Below are 21,302 nucleotides of genomic sequence, written 5' to 3'. Positions count from 1 at the left end.
GCATTCGCAAAGGCCGAAATCCGCAGAATTTCGGCCTTTGCAAATGCTAATTAGCTTGATACATATGGCCCTTAATCCACTTGTCAATAGAGACTTATATTGGTTATCATTAACTATTTATTTAAACCAAGTTGCAAAAAATAGAATTTATATCTTCGATTCGTTCTGAAAATTTTAGACCTCCATAACATGTTATTTCTCTACCTTTTACTGTATATTAGTTCTTATTGTTATACTTTTTATTGGCGTATTAATTACTTCTTCATTTATTATTAGTATACATTGTTACTCGATCTTCAGTTTTTGAATTATGTTACATCCTTTATACCTTTCCTTACTTTGATAATGTAAAACTGTAAACAGCATTCTACTTTGATCAGTTTGCCCTTCATATTTGTTGTTACTTACTTCATGACATTTTATTTGGCTTACTGTTTTGTAATTGATTTTTGTTCTGCAAATATAACAGACACATGAAGGAGTTTCTCAATGGCCTCTTAAGTACTTTTCCTGAAAACAGACATCCTACTCCATAATTAAGTCTTAATACAGTACTGTCTCAACTAATGAAGACACCATTTGAACCCATTCACAAAGCAGACCTAACATATATCTCATGAAAGGTAGCGCTTTTGTTGGCTCTCACTTCAGCCTGAAGGATAGAAGAAATCCAAGCCTTCACAATAAATGAGCCTTTCCTTCAATTTGGAGAGGACCCAAATCGAACTACTGGACCTGAAAGAGTACTTCACTCATTAGATGCTGGAAGATGACTACAATGCTTCTTGAGAAAACCAAGTGAATCAGAAAATGCGACCAGTTACTCACAGGATATGGTCACTATCTTAAAGAACACCCTCAATCAAAGCAAGGTATAGCTTGATGGGTGTCTTCAGCAATAGTGTTCCGCTAAATGAAAGCAGGTCATCCATTACAAGGAAGTGTTAAGCCTTATTTTACAAGAAGTGTTTCTACATCTACAGCACTGTTTGCTGATGTATCTACTGCTGACATATGCAGAGCAGCGATATGGGAAAACAGACATACATTTATGCAAAACTACTGCCCAGACTCAGAGCCAAGGAAGGATGCGACGGTAGGCCAAGTGGTCCAAGGACACTTATTCCAGTGGGGTAAGACTATTTTACCTTTGTTGCCATGTACTGTATATTTGTATAATGTGAGGCTGCCAGATGACAGGGATGTTTCAAGCATATGAATTTATGATCAATACTAATTATGTAGAGCTTTAGTTACAGCAAAGTAATTTTTTTCTTACCCACCGTTGTTAGGTCACAGAAATGAATTACTGGATTCAGAATTCATTTATTCACACTAATGGTGTTCTATGAGAGTCGTGCATAAAAAAGGCAAAACAACACAAAAAATTCAGTGGAATATTTATTTACAGCTGTATCAGAATGCAGTCAGTTAAACAGCGCATGTCCACACTCATATAAATGCATGAGATTGGTTTCCATTCTGTAGTCCCAGAATTTGCTGGACCATGACTGTACTCTTTTTAGATCCCATCTGAGAACCATTCAAGATCTCATGAAGAAACTAGCTAAAATAGGGCCATCTGAAGGCATAAGTAGCTGCAGAAAGTGCAGAAGGAATCCATAGCTGAATCCATAGTTGCAGAAAGGGGTTTACAATAGCCAGCAGTGTAGGTTCCATTGGATGTCTCGATGTTCAGCTCTCCCTGGTCAGCTATTAAATCCATTTCCTGTTGTCAGCCAGATTGGTTACCCATGAGTCAATCCTATGCTTGATTATCCCCCCTTGCCACCCACATTAGAATTTCCTCCACCTTTATTCTTTTGGTATAGTACCAGAATATCGAAACCAAAATATGATGCCCTAAATGTTTATACAAATGTTGACCCATTGGCGTCAATAGTAGAAATCTAAATGTTTTTACAAATATTGACCCAATGGCATTATTAATAGAAATTTACACCCAATGGGATGACATTTTTTCAAGAAAATTTAGGATGCAGTATTTTTGTCACATGCTATTTTAGCTAACAATATTCTGACATAAAACATCCCAACTAAAATGCAGCCTGACAGAACCATTGTGCCCCAAATTTCTTTTGAAAAAATATCTTCCGATAGGAGATAATAATACAAAATATGCACCCAGTGGGGAATATTTTCACAAGCAATATTTGTGTTGGAAGACATTTTTGCGAGTGATTGTCTGACATGCACTCATCCTTTCATCTCCTTGTCACTGTCACCATGGCACATTGAGCTCAGTAAGAGAGTGACACAGATTTATCTCTCTAGAATGATATTGCATCTGGGCTATCTAGTCCTTGCATAGGCCTAGTTTCTCAATGCAACAGGCTGTCTTGCCTGATGCTGCACAGAGAGAAGAACAGAAACAACATGTGCCTGCTCAGCACTTCACTAGTAACCAGTGCAAAGAAGAATGAGGAGGCCGACTGAGCAATATAAATACCTGGGCAATGTACCAGGGAAGGTTGCATTCAGTCACCCTGTAATGACAGGCTTAAATTATTAATACTATCATAGATAAATCAAAAACAACATACAATAAGTCAGTTCCTCACTATTTACTCTTTTAGGTGTTTTACTAAACATCACATATGAATTCTGGCACGTTTAGAGCACTCGCCCTCCTGGCAAATATAAACTTAAAGACAGAAATTATGATATTTGTGTTAAGCTAAGCATGTGATGGACATGTGGTTTTTAGTGTCAGGGGTGCGATGGCCAGCTACCAGTAGCTCGGCCGCTGATTGGTGAGATTAAGGGGCTTGTTTGCCACCGGCGCATCACTTTTAATATGGGGGAAAAGTCACGTACCGGTGGCGCAAGGGGCTTGTAAATAAGCCCCTAATTCTTTCAGCAGAAAGGGAAGAACGATGTGGCATGAGGGTCGGGGATGCTGACTCCGTTTATGTAAGGGGAGCACTATTTGACACATTATACAATTCACAAGAGTAGGTACTCTTTTGACCCAGTACATCTGGTTATATACTTGAAAATGTAACCCCCCCTACTGAGAATTTACTACATTGATGTACCATTAAAAACATGCCACCAAATCGCAAGGGCCACTACTGATAATATAACTACATCGAATGAGGTGGATGAAAGGGTTAGAGTAAAGGGTATTGTTGTGTAGGGTTAGGTGTATGGTGTGGGCCAAGGGTTAGGTTTAGGGTGTGGGCTATGGTTAGGATCTGTATTAATTTTGAGGTTAGGGTATGAGGTTTTTCTAGCTCTTCTAGGAGTGGTCTCCACTGTATCTACATGTAATCCAGTGGGGTAGTTATACGCTCTACGAATTGTATTGTACTGTATTTTCCTCAGGTTTAGTTTATATTTAGGTTAAAGGATAGCATTACATTGAGGTTTATGAGTGAAGGGCTTTAGTGATAATGTAGGTATGGGGCAGGCTTAGCGTTGGGTTTAGAGTTGGTTTTAGTGTCAGTGGAAGATTTTGGGCAAGTCATTGTGTTAGGGTTATAGTTACTCTAAAGTTTAGTCTTAGGGTCAGGTATTGGGGGAAGGATATGTATTAGGGTGTACACTTGTCCTTGTACTAGCTGATTCACTGTAGTGGTATTCTCAGAAGTGTTCTTTCTGATGTAGTAGATTCAATATAGAGTATCTTTGTCAAGTCTGTAATGACTAATACCTATTTTTAGCTAATAATATAGCCTTTAAACACAATGAGCCTCATTTATGAGGTTTTGCCGTAGGGCAGCGCCCCAGGCCTTCCTCCTGCATTGCCCTACCACAAAAGAAAAGGGCAGGAATGTGCCATATCTATCAGATACACGCATTCCTGTCCTCCCCTGCACCAGTGCACAATGGACTGCCAAGCTCCAATGCAGGCACCTTTGCACTATGGTGCAAGAGTGCCTGCATTGCAGGGATGATTATTTTTGTGCAGGAAGGGAGACCTTCCTGCACAAAAAAAATAAAAAGAGGCGCTTTCCTCTGTCTGTGTGTGCTGCAGAATGTAGCACACATAGAAAAATAAAAAACGAGGAGAAGCGAAGATATTTCTCCTCGTTGTGCCTTCCTTATGCCACCACTGGGGAGGCGTAAGTTTCTGGTGCTACCGCACAGTTACAATTTCTCATACATCTGGGGCAGTGTCAAAAAGCCATGGATATTTCTGGGAACACCGAGCAACACCCATTGCATGCCCCTATAACACAGAAACTGACGTTAAAGGGAACAATATTTACGAGGCAGCCTTAAGCCAAAAAAGTGGCTTAGTGCTGCCTGGTAAACATGGAACAGGCTTCTGCACCACAGAACATGACATTCCGGCGGCACAAGAGACCTCATAAATTAGACCCAATATTTGCCCTTTAAGTTTCCATGCGATGTACTCCATTTTGACACAGTGGGTGGAATGGGAGGAAACGTTGGTGAGTTGTTTCACTTTGTATGGTTTAGAAACAGGCAAGGCTGTGGGAGTTTTGAGATTGATAAATGAACATTTGCTAAAATGTAGGGCGCCTGAAATTGTAAGTGCCAATTTTCCTTAGGTAAAATGTTTACACACTTTTACTCCCCCTCCACTGTTGCTCTCTCACTTTATAAAACAGTGAAGATCACAGCAAACATCAGGACTAGTCCAGCTATTTTAAAAAGGAGGGGCATCATTTTGGAATTGGTGCACTCTTCCGGAATTCGAGTTCTTGTCGGCTTGATGATGCGGTCCCACTGGGTCAAGATGGCTTTTCTGGCTCCATCCCACTTTCCCGGTCCAGTCAGTCGGTACTGGTAAGGTGTGCAGGGGCCAAAGCACACCTCCATTGCCAGTCGAGGGTCCCGGAGGAAGAGGCTGAGCAAGTTGGGTTTTACACCAGTCTGTTGGGCGAGTTCATCCATGTAGTCAATATAATCTACTTGTATTGTGTGACGCTGGCTGGGCACGTACCTAAAAGGGAGAAAGACAGGTGTTTGTTGGTGTAGATAGAATAGACGTTTTTGGATGGTTTACAACATCCCCTATAAAGTGATCATTCTGCATTACATCTTCATTAAAGTACAAATTTACCTCACGCCAAGGGTGACATCCCAGCACCATATTAACAAAATGCAGTAAATGATTAAACAGGGGTGCACTTGGTTCAGAATGTATGTATGTTTTTAGGGTTCTTGTGTAATGGTGCTTGCATCAATATTAGGCTTGGCATGTATGGTGCTTGCAACATTCTAGGAAACATATTCTATTCAATATATACTTCATACATATAGAAAAGGGCATCAGGTCAGCCACTATTGGCTTGAGACATTGTTAAATATATCTTGATTACCCCCCTGTAGCAATGTATTCTCACGTCTATCAGCTTTGATGCGTCTTTTTGCCTTTTGGAGGAACAATTTAACATTTGAAAAGCAGACTCAGTCATCACGCATTTAATTGTGTAGCTCATTCATGGATTTTGCATACAAAGTATTTTTGTTTTGCAGTGCAATGGGAATTTTTTATTTGCTTTTGTCCTTGGCCGACTAAGAGACGTGAGACTTCACATACCTCAAAGATGTAACAGGTTGGTCAACCTTTTTACCCAGAGCGCTATGAGGGCGTCACTGTCAACCAAACTAGGATCAGGAGAGCTGCAGTTCTTCTATACAGCCACCAGATTCCCACAAAGGAGAAACCAAATCCTTGAAAGCTGAAGGAGCCAAAATATGTCCCCGCAGCAAAATGCAAAAGACATGGGGGCCTGTAGTTGCACTATACTCTTGACCCTTGACCCTTGTTTTCAGACATGATGGTGGAATGCAGCTGTGCTAAAGAGAAGACAGGTATGCTCTCGTAAAATTTAATGTGGGTTGGGGAGAGAACTGCACCTGCGCTAAACATCTTCTAAACGATTATTGGTGAATGAGTGAGCAGAAAATTGAGAGGATGGCAGGACTCTCAGAGTATCACAGTTCTTCCTGGGTTAACACTTAATGGTTCATCCAGTTTAACTTTTCCCCTACATTCTTTTATTTGCAATATGTTACTAACAACTATACATAGAAATAGCACTAACAGACGAAAAAGAAAATAAATCTGGCCTTCCTATACTATTCATATATATGCTTCAGAGGGTTGAGATTTACAGTCTTTATTTTGTGTAAATGCAAAACCATACTTACAGCATAGAAAACAAAGACATGAGTGTGCATTGACCAAGTGGACATCACTGCCCTGCATCTAGACCCCAGTTTTCCAAAGCCTCAGATCGGTGCTGGAAAGCTGAAGTGTCACTATGTAGCCTACAAAAGCCCTCACAAGAGAGTACTATGGAGATGGCGATGTAAGGCTTGTGGCACTGTACTGCAAGCAGTTGTCATCAGAGGGCAAAACAAGGGCGCTTGAAACTGAAGTAGCACTATACTACCAACAGAGGGCCTCAAAGAAGAGCACAATGGAGAGGGAAAGCTGCAGTTGTGCTATACCAGTGGTTCCCAATCTGTGCGCCATCAAAACTTGTTTGGGGCGCTGCGAATAGATGTGCACCAGTTTGGAAACCGCTGTGTCTGACCGATTTTCTGTGGTCAGTACTCAAGCACCAGTTGTTTGATGTGAACGGACTGCAAGGCAGCTTTCCCCTGCGGCACTAGATTAGGTTGCTGTTCGTTGTTTGGAATACACACGGCATTGTTTTCACGTGGTCGTTGCGACACTTGGGGAGGTCTGGAGGTGGCAAGAACAAAGCCAGATAAGTGCTGGTGTTCGTCCACGTCGCAGGCCCAGACCTGTCTCACAGCGGGCGTGGACAAAGCTCGCCTCACCAAAAGGGTTTCCATTTAATTTAGATCTGGTATCTGTCATTCTTTATAATAATAAGTAGTGTTTTCTTTATCTTTAAGCATTCTGCTGAGGTTTGGTGGGATTTCCATTCTGTCATTTCCCAGCTCTCAAAGACACACGTCGAGCTGTTTTCTTAACAAGTGGAATTGAAAGGTTATGTTTTTCATAAAAATATTTGCATGAGCAATCTTTTTGTACTCACTGCTTATCTGGATATAGGCTACTCCTATTAGTTGTAATGAAGAAATATCTGTGGTGGAAAAGAGCAATTTGGCTTCTGGCCTTTACTGCAGATGTGCAAGTGCTTTGATGAACAGACATCATAATGTAGTAATTCCCCACCCACTGGGCCAGTTTGCATTAATATACAAGAATGTAGTCAGCGTGAGTTGATTACATTTTGTATTATAACTTCCTGTATCCTACTCCATAGCCCTCCAGTTTAGCTGGTGCATCTTACTAACCTGTTTAAACAGATCTCAGACATGAAAAAAGAAGTGAGACGTGTGATTTAGGTAAATCCTCTGGATTGCATGTATTTAATTCTCAACAGAAACACTAATATCGTTGGTCGCAAGCAAAATTAAAAACGCGCAGGTAAAACGGAGTGTAAACAAGCACTGGAAAATCCCACAGGTCTGGGTTTAATGTACTAACACATGCAGCACATTAGAGCGAGGCACTTGAGTGGGAGCCAGCAGGAATCAACAGAGAGGCCTGTAGTTGTAAAACCGTCTCTTGTGCAGTGCAATGCAAACATTGAAGTAGAGGCAGAAAGATACACCGAAACAGCAAATACCATTAAGTGAGAGATGAATACTCCACCGGCTTAGCGAAGCCTTGATTGACAAAGTCTTGTAGCCAATGGCAGAAGGAAGCTGGTTGTCGAAAAGACAAAGGTAGAAAATGGTGGACCCAAAGCCCACTGTATGTATATTGGTAGCAATAGGTGTGTTTGAGAGCAAATCCAACCTAAAAAAGAACGCCATTGTTATTGTTATTGTTGTTATTGTTAAGAGGTATTTGTTGAGCGCACTGTCACCATGAGTTTCCTGGCGCTGACTGGGATCCTAACGTTAGACGGAGGGAGTTTAGTGGCAGTGGGAAAAGAGCAGTGTTTTTAAAGATTTCCTAAAAGAGAGGAGGGAGCAAGAGGTCTTAAGTGAAAGTGGGAGAGAGTTCCACAGCTTAGGGGCAAGATAAGAGAAGCTGCGACCACCAGATGTGGTGAGTTTGACGCGGGGGACGACTAGGAGCTGGAGGTGGGTGGACCTCAGAGTACGAGAGGGACGGTAAGGAGTGATCAGGGACTTCAAAAAGGCAGGGGAAGGACCGGTGAGAGCCTTGAAGACCAGGCAGTGGACCTTAAAAGCTGTTCTTTCACTGACTGGTAGCCAGTGGAGTTGGTGTAATAGAGGTCGGGCTGACTGCCATCTGGCCTCGCGTCTGCAGCGATGGCGGCCGTGAAGAAACAATTTCACGAAACAGCGCTAGTTCCGCTGAATGTGATAAGCCTGCTTGGCGATTTGGCCCAGAAAAGAGCTCAGGTGAGGATACAAAGTTTTAAAATATGCAACAACACAGGATAAACAATTTTTAAAAAACGAGTAGCTCCTCCGGCTTTCCGCCTCAGAGGTTTAGGTTCCAGTGGGCGCGCTAGTGGTCAGCGCTAATGTTTTATAGGCGGGGGGTGTGGGCGTGGCCTGTCAGGTGGGCGTGGCCTCGCGTCTGCGGCGATGGCGGCCGTGAAGAAACAATTTCACGAAACAGCGCTAATTCCGCTGAATGTGATAAGCCTGCTTGGCGATTTGGCCCAGAAAAGAGCTCAGGTGAGGATACAAAGTTTTAAAATATGCAACAACACAGGATAAACAATTTTAAAAAACGAGTAGCTCCTCCGGCTTTCCGCCTCAGAGGTTTAGGTTCCAGTCCCGTCTACAGTATACAATAGTAAACTTGTTACACAGTCCATATCGCTCCGAGTATCACTGCCCCTCGAATAAGACCAACTCAGAGTAAGGGACAGCAGGGAGGTGGCAAGAACAAAGACAGATAAGTGCTAGTGTTCGTCCACGTCGCAGGCCCAGACCTGTCTCACAGAGGGCGTGGCCAGCGCTCACCTCACCATCTTCATGAATGTATCACGCATTTGCGTTTGTGAATGTGTGTTTTTGATGCCACTGGACTCCCTTGGATTCTGTTTTCCAGGGTCGGCTGCTGGACACAGATTCCTATTGTTCGCCTGGGGCTCTTGCAGTCTCCTACAAGGTAGAGGAGGTGGTAGAGGGTTGGTGGGACCTCTTTTACGGGTCTCTCACGGCTGTGTCTCCGGGGTCCAGTGCTGCTGCTGAGAGACTGGCTCCATCTGGCCTCTGACCTTCGACGACCCGGGGGTAGTCACCTCCACTCCGGAACGGGTGCACGGGGGGATTTGGAGAGGGGGACAGCAGGCACAATGGTGCGTGCTTCCACCTCGAGGCGTGGAACTAGGATGCTGAGGTGCCAGGGGTGGAGGGGGGCGGAGATCATGTAAATGGACTTCCACTCCGAGGCATGGACCTGGCACACTGGGGGGCAGTAGATTCTGGATGCTGACACACTGGAGGGGTAACTGGTGGAAGGGGATGAATGGGTCCGAGTTGTGCACCTTTGCTCGGGTTTGCTGTGCTGGTGAAGAGACATGGGAGGCCCGGGGTGCACACCTTCACCTCCAGCGCAGAACTGGAATGCAGAGGAGTTGAGGTAGAGAGGAACAGCAGGCACAGAGTGGGCCCCTCCTGCTGTGGCATTGAGGGAGTGCTGCCGGCAATGTGTGAGGAATGGAGTGTGCATGGGGTGGCAGTTCCAATATGGTCACCTCCTTCCCTGGATGGACTGATGGGCCTTGAGGGGAGACAGAGTGCCGGACAAGGGGTGGGGTCCCTCTGCATTGGGATAAAGAGTGGGTGCTGCTGCTTGATGAATGAGTTTTGGTGGAGAAGCAAGAGTGGGCCCATGGTGACTGCTGCTCCACGTGCCCTGCAGACGTTCTGCAGTGAGGCCAAGGGTGGATGCCTCATCTGTGAGATGCTGTGGGAGTGCTGCTTGCAAAAAACACAGTTGATGGACAGAATGTAGAACAATGTCATACATTCACCCCAGTACAAGGATCTGGGCCTAAATCCATCGTTTTTTTGCACTCCACACCACCCTGGGTTAGACACTGGCTATATGCAAATCAGCTCTGACCCTGTGCCTCATGGGAACCGTCCAGTCCGAACTACCAAGCCATGTCTTTCCCAGACTGGAATCAAGCATCCAAGGACCGGTTTCTGGCTATCAGCCTTCATCAGCCCAGATAGCTTGACTCTAGTGGTGTGGAGAGCCTGGGACTCACGTCTGAGCATACCCAGCCCACTCGGGGTGAAAATTGCAAAAAACACAGTTGATGGACAGAATGTAGAACAATGTCATACATTCACCCCAGTACAAGGATCTGGGCCTAAATCCATCATTTTTTTGCACTCCACACCACCCTGGGTTAGACACTGGCTATATGCAAATCAGCTGTGACCCTGTGCCTCATGGGAACAGTCCAGTCCGAACTACCAAGCCATGTCTTTCCCAGACCGGAATCAAGCATCCAAGGACCAGTTTCTGGCTATCAGCCTTCATCAGCCTGGATAGCTTGACTCCAGTGGTGTGGAGAGCCTGGGACTCACGTCTGAGCATACCCAGCCCACTCGGGGTGAAAATTGCAAAAAACACAGTTGATGGACAGAATGTAGAACAATGTCATACATTCACCCCAGTACAAGGATCTGGGCCTAAATCCATCATTTTTTTGCACTCCACACCACCCTGGGTTAGACACTGGCTATATGCAAATCAGCTCTGACCCTGTGCCTCATGGGAACAGTCCAGTCCGAACTACCAAGCCATGTCTTTCCCAGACCGGAATCAAGCATCCAAGGACCAGTTTCTGGCTATCAGCCTTCATCAGCCTGGATAGCTTGACTCCAGTGGTGTGGAGAGCCTGGGACTCACGTCTGAGCATACCCAGCCCACTCGGGGTGAAAATTGCAAAAAACACAGTTGATGGACAGAATGTAGAACAATGTCATACATTCACCCCAGTACAAGGATCTGGGCCTAAATCCGTCGTTTTTTTGCACTCCACACCACCCTGGGTTAGACACTGGCTATATGCAAATCAGCTCTGACCCTGTGCCTCATGGGAACAGTCCAGTCCGAATTACCAAGCCATGTCTTTCCCAGACCGGAATCAAGCATCCAAGGACCGGTTTCTGGCTATCAGCCTTCATCAGCCTGGATAGCTTGACTCCAGTGGTGTGGAGAGCCTGGGACTCATGTCTGAGCATACCCTGCCCACTCGGGGTGAAAATTGCAAAAAACACAGTTGATGGACAGAATGTAGAACAATGTCATACATTCACCCCAGTACAAGGATCTGGGCCTAAATCCATCGTTTTTTTTGCACTCCACACCACCCTGGGTTAGACACTGGCTATATGCAAATCAGCTCTGACCCTGTGCCTCATGGGAACAGTCCAGTCCGAACTACCAAGCCATGTCTTTCCCAGACCGGAATCAAGCATCCAAGGACCGGTTTCTGGCTATCAGCCTTCATCAGCCTGGATAGCTTGACTCCAGTGGTGTGGAGAGCCTGGGACTCATGTCTGAGCATACCCTGCCCACTCGGGGTGAAAATTGCAAAAAACACAGTTGATGGACAGAATGTAGAACAATGTCATACATTCACCCCAGTACAAGGATCCTGGCCTAAATCCATCGTTTTTTTGCACTCCACACCACCCTGGGTTAGACACTGGCTATATGCAAATCAGCTCTGACCCTGTGCCTCATGGGAACAGTCCAGTCCGAACTACCAAGCCATGTCTTTCCCAGACCGGAATCAAGCATCCAAGGACCGGTTTCTGGCTATCAGCCTGGATAGCTTGACTCCAGTGGTGTGGAGAGCCTGGGACTCACGTCTGAGCATACCCAGCCCACTCGGGGTGAAAATTGCAAAAAACACAGTTGATGGACAGAATGGAGAACAATGTCATACATTCACCCCAGTACAAGGATCTGGGCCTAAATCCATCGTTTTTTTGCACTCCACACCACCCTGGGTTAGACACTGGCTATATGCAAATCAGCTCTGACCCTGTGCCTCATGGGAACAGTCCAGTCCTAACTACCAAGCCATGGCTTTCCCAGACCGGAATCAAGCATCCAAGGAACAGTTTCTGGCTATCAGCCTTCATCAGCCTGGATAGCTTGACTCCAGTGGTGTGGAGAGCCTGGGACTCACGTCTGAGCATACCCAGCCCACTCGGGGTGAAAATTGCAAAAAACACAGTTGATGGACAGAATGTAGAACAATGTCATACATTCACACCAGTACAAGGATCTGGGCCTAAATCCATCGTTTTTTGCACTCCACACCACCCTGGGTTAGACACTGGCTATATGCAAATCAGCTCTGACCCTGTGCCTCATGGGAACAGTCCAGTCCTAACTACCAAGCCATGTCTTTCCCAGACCGGAATCAAGCATCCAAGGACCGGTTTCTGGCTATCAGCCTTCATCAGCCTGGATAGCTTGACTCCAGTGGTGTGGAGAGCCTGGGACTCACGTCTGAGCATACCCAGCCCACTCGGGGTGAAAATTGCAAAAAACACAGTTGATGGACAGAATGTAGAACAATGTCATACATTCACCCCAGTACAAAGATCTGGGCCTAAATCCGTCGTTTTTTTGCACTCCACACCACCCTGGGTTAGACACTGGCTGATTTGCATATAGCCATGTCTGAACTGGGGTGGCAGAGTGGGCTAAAGAACAGTGATGGATTAAACCCAGATCTTTTGACTGGGTGTGAGTGTTTGATTGATTCAGATGCTCCGTCCATCACCACCCCCTTTTGTACTGCTTTTGGCCACCATAAGTGTGGCAGGGTATGCTCATACGTGAGTCCCTTGCTCACTTTGCCACTGGATTCAAGCAAGCCGTGCTAAAGACGGCTGGAATGCCAGAAACCGGTCCTCTGAAGCTTGTTTCCGGTCCAGGGAAGACATGGCTTGGCAGTTCGGGCTGGACTGTTCCCATGAGGCACAGGGTCAGACTGATTTGCATATAGCCATGTCTGAACTGGGGTGGCAGAGTGGGCTAAAGAACGGTGATGGATTAAACCCAGATCTTTTGACTGGGTGTGAGTGTTTGATTGATTCAGATGCTCCGTCCATCACCAGCCCCTTTTGTACCGCTTTTGGCCACCATAAGTGTGGCAGGGTATGCTCAGACGTGAGTCCCTTGCTCACTTTGCCACTGGATTCAAGCAAGCCGGGCTGAAGACGGCTGGAATGCCAGAAACCGGTCCTCGGAAGCTTGTTTCCGGTCCAGGGAAGACATGGCTTGGCAGTTCGGGCTGGACTGTTCCCATGAGGCACAGGGTCAGACTGATTTGCATATAGCCATGTCTGAACTGGGGTGGCAGAGTGGGCTAAAGAATGGTGATGGATTAAACCCAGATCTTTTGACTGGGTGTGAGTGTTTGATTGATTCAGATGCTCCGTCCATCACCACCCCCTTTTGTACCGTGGGAGTGCTGCTGGCACACAATGTCCAGTGGGAACTGGAGGGAAGGGCCTGGAGCCTGCATCCATGGATGTGCACACTGCTGGCACTGTGGGGGCTGTGGGCGGGAGGGACACTGTATGGTTGTGATAACTTCATCAGCTTCATCCCAGCTGTTTTCGGGGAGAGGGATGGAGGTGCTCCTGGGGCCAGGCTTGCATCTCTCCACCCGTCAAGGAAAAGTGACGTAGTAGGGAGCCACATCCTATGGCCAGTGGGTCAGGGGACACACGGGTCAAAAACGTTTGGGAGCCACCGAGATAGGGACTTCCAGGGCCATCAAACCTGTCCATCATTTGTCAGCTTTTTTCAAAACATCGGACCCTGTTCGGTCCCCAGCTTAACCCTTGCGTCAGTGCGATACAAGTGCAGGAATTTGAAGTGTGGGGGGTCTGAGACTACTTTTACTGCTTGCTTCCCAGAGCCCTGCGTGTCTTGAGTTTTGTGTCGATTAAACTTTTAGCGCTGAGCGCCTTGCCGTCATTGTACCCTCTGTAAGCACTTGCCCTGTCTCCCACAGCCGTCCTGTGGTCCGGCTCAGAGGTGAGGGCCAGGGCCGGCTTAAGCGCTGGTGGCGCCCAGTGCGACAGTGTTAGTCGGTGCCCCCCTAATGACCACCTCCACCATGGATTCTATCACTAGCACTCTGTTAACAGTGACCAAGTCTCCATTACAACTCTCTCTCAGGTGCATTGAATTAATTGTATAGAGCCACTCATACCAGTAAAGGATGTCACAGCACTTTGTATCACACACACATTACATAGAGACAATCAAACATACTTGTGTTAATCAGCTTATAGGAAATTTTACATAAGCCATCGGTCGCACCGCCCTAGGGCCGGCCCTGGACAGGGCCCTTACGGCCGCCGGCGTGTGCCTGGACTGCGTGCGGGCCAGCGAGCAGTGCCTGAACGAATCGAGCTGCAGCCGCAAGTACCGCATGCTGCGCCAGTGCATGGCCAGCAAGGAGGGCAACTTCAGCAAGGTGGATGCCAAGGATGAGTGCTGTAACGCCACCGAGGCGCTGAAGCAGAAGGCGCTATCCAGCTGCCGCTGCCGGCACGGTATGAAGAAGGAGAAGACCTGCCTGCGCATCTACTGGAGCATGTACCAGATCCTGCAGGGTAGGTCTGGCCGCCCGGGCGCATCCATTCATTGATGCATTGCTTGTGTTCATACAGAGCTCTGGTTTCTGCTGAGTTAATATTGCCCATAACAGGGATATGTAAATGAAGGAAACAAGGGTGGGGTTGGCACCGAAGGAGCAGTCCCACTGAGACATGTAGCCTATAGAAATAGAAATAGATGACCTGGTGCCTGAGTCAGCAATAAGTTGGTTTAGGTAGTTCAGCGAGCAACATGTGTTGCTATCACAAAACTCGCTAGCTATTATTTGCTAGGCTCGGATAGGACATAGTCTCAACCCAAAGCATCTTATCCTTTTTAATGGGAGTTCAGCAACTCTTGTTAAATTTGAGTTTTGCGGATTTGCTCGAAAACATCAGCTAAGGTGACCAAAACCTGTTACAGTTTGTTTTCCACCACTTTACTAAAATTCGACCCTCCGACAAAAATCTCCAGCCAACATTCAAACATATGAATCAGTTCACGAAAAAGGAACCAAGTGTGCCCGGGCACTGTTTTTATCGGTAATTCGCTGGAGTGGGCATTTGTTTGGCCATTTCCCCCGCACCAACATTAACAGGAGGCCTAGTCTTCACCCTCACAAGACCCTTTGTGCTCCACTTCTGCGCAGGAAGGTGGGCCGCCTCCTCCAGGCCAGTGACAGCTGGTGCACCTGCCGCCCCTGGTAGCTCACAATAAGCGCACGTAACCCCCGGGGGTATCTGCCTGGCCTTTTGTAGGCCAGATTGGGCATTAGCAGTATTGAAACAGGTGGGGTACCATCGCAAAACCACCTCATTAGCAAGGGGCCAAGAGATGTTCACTTCAGCCAGCCTGGCTGTGGCACGTGTACCTACCAACGGGCAACTGGAAACAACACCTGAGGTGAATACTCCAGACATGGACAGCCAATGTCACATCCCAAGAGCCTGCAGAAAGCCATGGCACACAGATAATTGCTGCCCTGTCCCACCTCAGGTCACTTTCTAGGAAACCGCACATCTCCCGTGTCCAAAAAAAACCATGCACTGCTAGCTACCTCCGTGACGTGTTTGACAATTACTGCGTCTCTCCAGACAAGTTTGTTTTTCTTTCTGTTGCATTGGGCCTGTGAGCTGTTTTAGGAGTCTTATCAAAGCAAAAAAAAAAAAAAGAAAAAAAAGTCTTCCATAAACTTAGTGATGGCTAGCAAAAGGTTTTAGACAGGCCTGTCATCGACACGTATAATAAAAAAGTTTGACGAGGAGGAGGAGGCAGCAGGGGGAGGGGGGAGAGAGAAGGGGGGCTGCGCCTGTTTCCTTTGCGGGAGTGAGCAAGAACCATCTGTTAATTACAAACAGATGGTTACAAAGCTCGCTCCTGCAAGGGAATCGCCAAACGTGCACGCGTTGCCATTCAAAGTTTAGTTTAGTTTAGTTACTTAATTTGTAATGCGCAACAGATACCCAAATAGGGTTTCCCGGCGCCAGGTACGAAGAGGTCAGAAGAGCACAGACAGTCATGGTGGTTATTTATTGAAGAGCCAAGTTTTTAGAGCTTTTCGGAACTGAGCGTAGTTGGGTTTGTTTCGAAGAGTTGTGGGCAATGCAATGCGTGCACGTTTTTGCCTGAAAAACTGAATCGATGTCTAAAGGTCTCCTCCTATGCAACACCTGCGTGCTATGTAGGCGAGACCTGAAAAAAATAAACGGAAAGAAAACATAAACTTACCTGCCAGCCTCCGCTTCTCCTCTGTCCTCTTCTTCTTTCGCCGATGCAGGCAGCAGGAACAGGAAGCACCCAGGCTTCCAAACTGCCCTAGCTAATCACGACGCTACTAATTGTAATGTCGTGATTGGTCTGAGGGCGGTGGTTCAGTGCTCAGATGGGGATTGGGAGCCTGGGAATGTTCTCCACCCAGGCTGTGCAACACAGCCTGGTGGAGAACATGCCAAGTGTGCATGACGGTTTGGCCGGCCAAACCATCATGCACACTTAGAGAGTGCCCACCACTCCTCCCCCTGCTCTGTGGGCAGTCCAGCCCGCCCCACCCCTACAGAGGAGTACTGAAAAATAAATGATAAGAACATGTTGTTATTATCATTTTATTTTTCCTGTGGGGCAGCTCCTCCACCTCAGCGGTGGAAACACCCCTGCTTAACAGTGAAAAGGGTAGACTGCTATTCCATCGGATAATACTGCCCCCTGACAATTGAGGATAAAGCACGCACTTGAGATGTGGGAAGTGAGAAGTCCTTCTGTGTTGACATGTGGCAGGCCATCAATCATTGACGAGACTCAGCTCCTTAAGAGCTGGTGTGGCTGCCATCCCATGTGAACAAAGGGAAGAGTGTCATAACTCGAGAGCCAGGTTTTTGCAGTCCCCTGACAATAATATTGGGTGCCTTCCCTTGAAAGTAAATTTGGGTTGCAATTTATTGAGAGCAGGGTTGGGTGCTGTGCCTTTGGGGCTAAAAAAAGTATAAACATGTGGTCATTTGGTGAGCTGGTAAGCTTGATATGTTTATTTGGGGAGCTGAGGAAAGAATTCAAAATAAAGGAAGACAACTGAAAGAAATGTATGGTACCGTACCGTTTTTCCAATGCTTCGTTCTTCATTGCAATATCGGCTTCCATCTCATCTACCGAAGGTAGCTTGTTTAACCCTAGAAGAGAAGTGATACTGTGGTAAGTAGGGGTGCTATACAAGGTATAGGAACGTCAAAACATTAGCTGTGGTGAGGGATAACATTAGTTGTGATGAAATTCACTGGGGGCCGATTCACAAAGGTAAAGTTAAACCAAAAGTCTACCTTAGACGAAAAGTCAAACTTAACTAATTTTTGGTATTCACAAAGGTATGACATTACTAGCAATTTGACTAAAGTTACTACTAGTAGTAAGTTAACAAGTAGTACAGTTATTAGTAGTAACTAAGCTACTGCTAGTAACTTTACTAAAGTTACTACCACTACTAAGTTTACAAGTGGTAACGATATTAGAAGTAACTTGCTTTTGTGAATATCAAATAGTAGTAAAGTTAGACTTTTAGTCTAACGTTACCTTTATGAAATGGGCCCTGTGCGTACAACAACGAGATCTTTCAATTTAATTCAAGTGAAATAATAAGTAAGAACATACTACACAGTATGAGAACTATGATCTCGGATTGGTCAAAATGTGTCTTCTCGCAAAGTTCTCAAGGAAAGACCTGGCAGAATGTGTCCATTGAAAATATGGCCTGATCTGAATTTTGCTGCTTGCAATGGGGCGCAACCTCCAGTATTACAGTGTTAACATCCATTCTGAGATGCAGTACTCAGGATGGGTAGGTAATGCGGTCTCCCGTAAATACCATGCACCACAATATCAGAATTTGTTGGGTGTACCAATATTGACACCAAATATTGGTATACTCGTAATGAGACCTTAAGTGTTATGAGGTCAAGTACTGACTTGATTGACTAACAGCCTAATTTAAAGTTTTGCAGAGTAAGTACTCTACTGCAAACATGACGCAGTACTGTGTCTGCCAAACTCTTAATCTGCCTGCCTAATTTAGGGGTCGATTAGGATCGCGGATTTTCCGCATCCTCCGGGCCGGCGGAAGCCACCGCCGGCCCAGAGGAAGCGGAAAATCCGCTGCTGACCCACCAAAGACCCACCGCCAAATTAGGATGGCTGGTGGGTCTTAGTTTCAGACCGCCGCTTTTCCGCCGCGGTCGGCTTACAACCGCGGCAGAAAAGCTCTAATATGGTGGCGGTGTCTCTCAGACACCGCCAGACATATAAGGATGGCTTCCCAGACATGCTTTTCCGCGGCGGGTTCAAAAGCATAAGGATCTTCACTTCGGGGGCCCGTTGCGGGCCCCCTGGGTGAAGGGAGGTGGGGGGTGCACATGGGGGGTACCTATGGTACCCCCCTGCATTTACATGCAGAAAGCGGCAGGCACCGCGCGGTGCCTGCTGCTTTGTGCATGTAAATGCAATGCATGCGTTTTTAACATTGCGGCGGGTGCAGCTTGAAGCCGCACCCTCCGCAATGTTAAACGTAGAGGATGTGACCGCCAGGGTGGCGGTCACATCCTAATTGCACAGGAGGGAACGCCGCAGCACATGCGGACATTCCCTCCTACTCAGGGCTCGCGGACGGACGCAAGTCCGTCCGCGATCGCAATGTGCCCCTTATTAGAGATGGGCGGATGTTAAGTGGGCCGTACATGAAATACCTGTTGGCTCTGTTGATGGATACACCCTCCAGCGGCTGATGGAGTGGGGGATTCTCGGAGGAAGGACATTACACTGTCAGTTTTAATTAGGGTAGACTGTGTAACTTTTTTTCCCCCATCTGTCATTTCCAGGAAAAACATGCTGGTGAGGAACAGAAAAAGAAAATAATGACCCCTGTGTTCTGGAAAAAAAAACTCCCAGGGTGTGTAGGTCATTAGTTTTTTGTTTTTCAGAAAGAAACTCCCACTTTGAGTATTTGTTTTCGAAAATCCAAAACATTTTTAAAAGTTCGGTTAACAGCTGTCATTACTGATCGCGCCCATCCTTCCAAATTTTCGTACATTGAAAGAAACTGCTATGATGGAATTTTCTTACAGTGTACCAAAATCACCACTGGGAAGACGCTAATCTCTAAATTTGATGGGTGGTAGTCTGTCAGAATGGTGGAGGTCATTTCTTCTCCCACCCTGGCGATAGAGTACTGTCCGTCAAACACTAAATCAGGCCCTGAGTTTAGACGGGCATAGCCCTTCATAAACCCAGTGGGTGTGCCAATAAACATAATACAACATCAAATCCTCTTAAACTTATTGGCCTTACTTTGTGTCCTATTAGTAGTTACACCCCCTGTGGAAATGCCAGCGACACACCAACACTGCACCATATCGCAAAAATTACATTGCACAAATTATTGACAATTCAACTTCTACTAATGAAAATAGAGTTGAATAGATCAAAAATTCAAAGTTGAGTTTTTTCCACGAATAATAACTATACCCTTGCGTGTAGCTCTAATCTTGTGATTATATCATGAAAGTACTCCATAAAACATAATTCCATCCATGTTTGCAATAGTTAATATTATTTTAATTTAATAGTCATATCAATAGGATTTTCCAAAATAAAAAGTGGTTTGAAAATCAGGGTTTATTTTCCCTTCCTGCTTGGATAAGATGGTATTTAGTAATTTGGAGTCAGGAGAGGGCAATCCTCGCTATCTCTTTGTTAACTTGGTCTTGCTTGGTTCCTTTTAGGTGTGGGCTTTGACAGCAGAGCTGTCAGACAGCCCAATTGCCAGGGCCACCGGAATTACTTCACAATTGAGGACTAAATTATGATTCAGAGTTGATTGAATAATGCAACAAAAAAAGGAAAGTTATGCAGCAGAACTCTTTCACTCTTTTGTCATTTTAACAGCAATTAATAGAGTTACTGCATAGTTGTGGTAAACGACTACGTTCTACTTAAATGTGTAAGATTTTTAAAATTGTCAATATAATTCATTATTGCCAAACCCTTATTGTTAGAGAGAGTGCTGAAAGGAAATACAGTGAACCGTAAGAGCAGCTTACATTATTGACAGTGGTTAAAAACAGAAAACGTGTACACGTAGTTGCCAATTTAATATGTTTTTGGCCATTTATATTGCTCCCAGAACGCTCCTTGGTCATATGCAAATATATGCAGATAGATGGAAGTAAGATTAGTTAATACTTGTTTTCAAATGTAAAATAACCAAATAATATTTGTAAGTTGAAAAAATATCAACTAAGATTGCCAGCAGTTTTGGTAAATTATTGTTCTGCTTTAAGTACAAAGTTAAATATTATGGGGCAGATTTATGAAGGCCTTGCGCCGCCGGTGCGTCACTTTTTCCCATGTTAAAAATGACGCACCGGCGGCGCAAGGCCTTCATAAATCTGCCCCTATTTCTCTAAGGCGTCATTAAATAAAGCATGTTTGATGGAGAATCAGTATAAAACAAGCATAGGCGTAGCCAATAGGTCTTGCTTTTAGGACTTTATAAGTATTTAGTTATGCAGCACAATATCCTTGGTGCAACCACATCCACTGTTGCATGGCTAAAGACTTATAAGGTCCCAAAGGCGAGACCTATTGCCTATGCCGATGCTTGTTTATTTTTGGGAAGGCCAGGCAGATGCATTTCTCAGTCAGGCCACTCATTTCTACAGAAAACTATGCACTTGAGTGCACTTTTCATATTTTTTAATTTATTGCTCCAAGATGGTGTTCTGCCATCTAGCACCCATAAATTAAAACAAAATGGCCACCACACCAATGATGCATACATTCTCATTAATGATGATGCATGCTCACATATGCATCACTGTGCTTATGTTTGCCGTTGCTGTTCAGTATTTCCAATAACCTTTTTTTTTTTCTTCACTTTTGCTGATACTGAGCCACATTATAACATAGACACAGGCAAATCTAATAGGCCTGCATTTGCAAAGCTAAAACATGAGGTCTATTGTCCTTAACAATGCTTCTTTGCATTTAATCAATATTCAATGGATTAACACCTACAATTGTGTAAATCGAATAACTTAGTAATAGGCAGGAGTTCAGCAAAACACTTCAAATAATCTGCCCACAAAATATATAATTCTAAATACAAAATATGGTTCTTAATCGAATGTGAAAAAGAAGAAAAAAGAGTAATGGATTATAAATTAAACATGTCCAACGATTATTTTGTATTGAGAAACCTGTA

The 21,302-nt window shown here is 45.3% G+C and overlaps 1 protein-coding gene across 4 annotated transcripts in view; it reads right to left on the bottom strand.

Annotated features, from left to right (window-relative positions):
- Positions 1–1,388: 1,388 nt before the first annotated feature.
- The window catches only part of LOC144754038 (flavin-containing monooxygenase 5-like), a 289,281-nt gene continuing 269,367 nt past the window's right edge, over positions 1,389–21,302 (bottom strand). For all 4 annotated transcript variants that reach the window (XM_078641572.1, XM_078641559.1, XM_078641565.1 and 1 more), the window contains 2 exons: positions 17,151–17,223; positions 1,389–4,936 (listed from right to left, as the gene is read on the bottom strand). In XM_078641572.1, the coding sequence (XP_078497698.1) occupies positions 4,591–4,936; positions 17,151–17,223 (419 nt within the window). In that variant the 3' untranslated portion in view covers positions 1,389–4,590. The remainder of the gene's footprint in view (positions 4,937–17,150; positions 17,224–21,302) is intronic.

This window comes from Lissotriton helveticus, chromosome 1_1 (genome assembly GCF_964261635.1).
Source record: "Lissotriton helveticus chromosome 1_1, aLisHel1.1, whole genome shotgun sequence".
NCBI classification, from domain to species: domain Eukaryota; kingdom Metazoa; phylum Chordata; class Amphibia; order Caudata; family Salamandridae; genus Lissotriton; species Lissotriton helveticus.
Note: the sequence above shows the minus strand (reverse complement) of the source record. Positions and strands in the feature narration are given on the sequence as shown.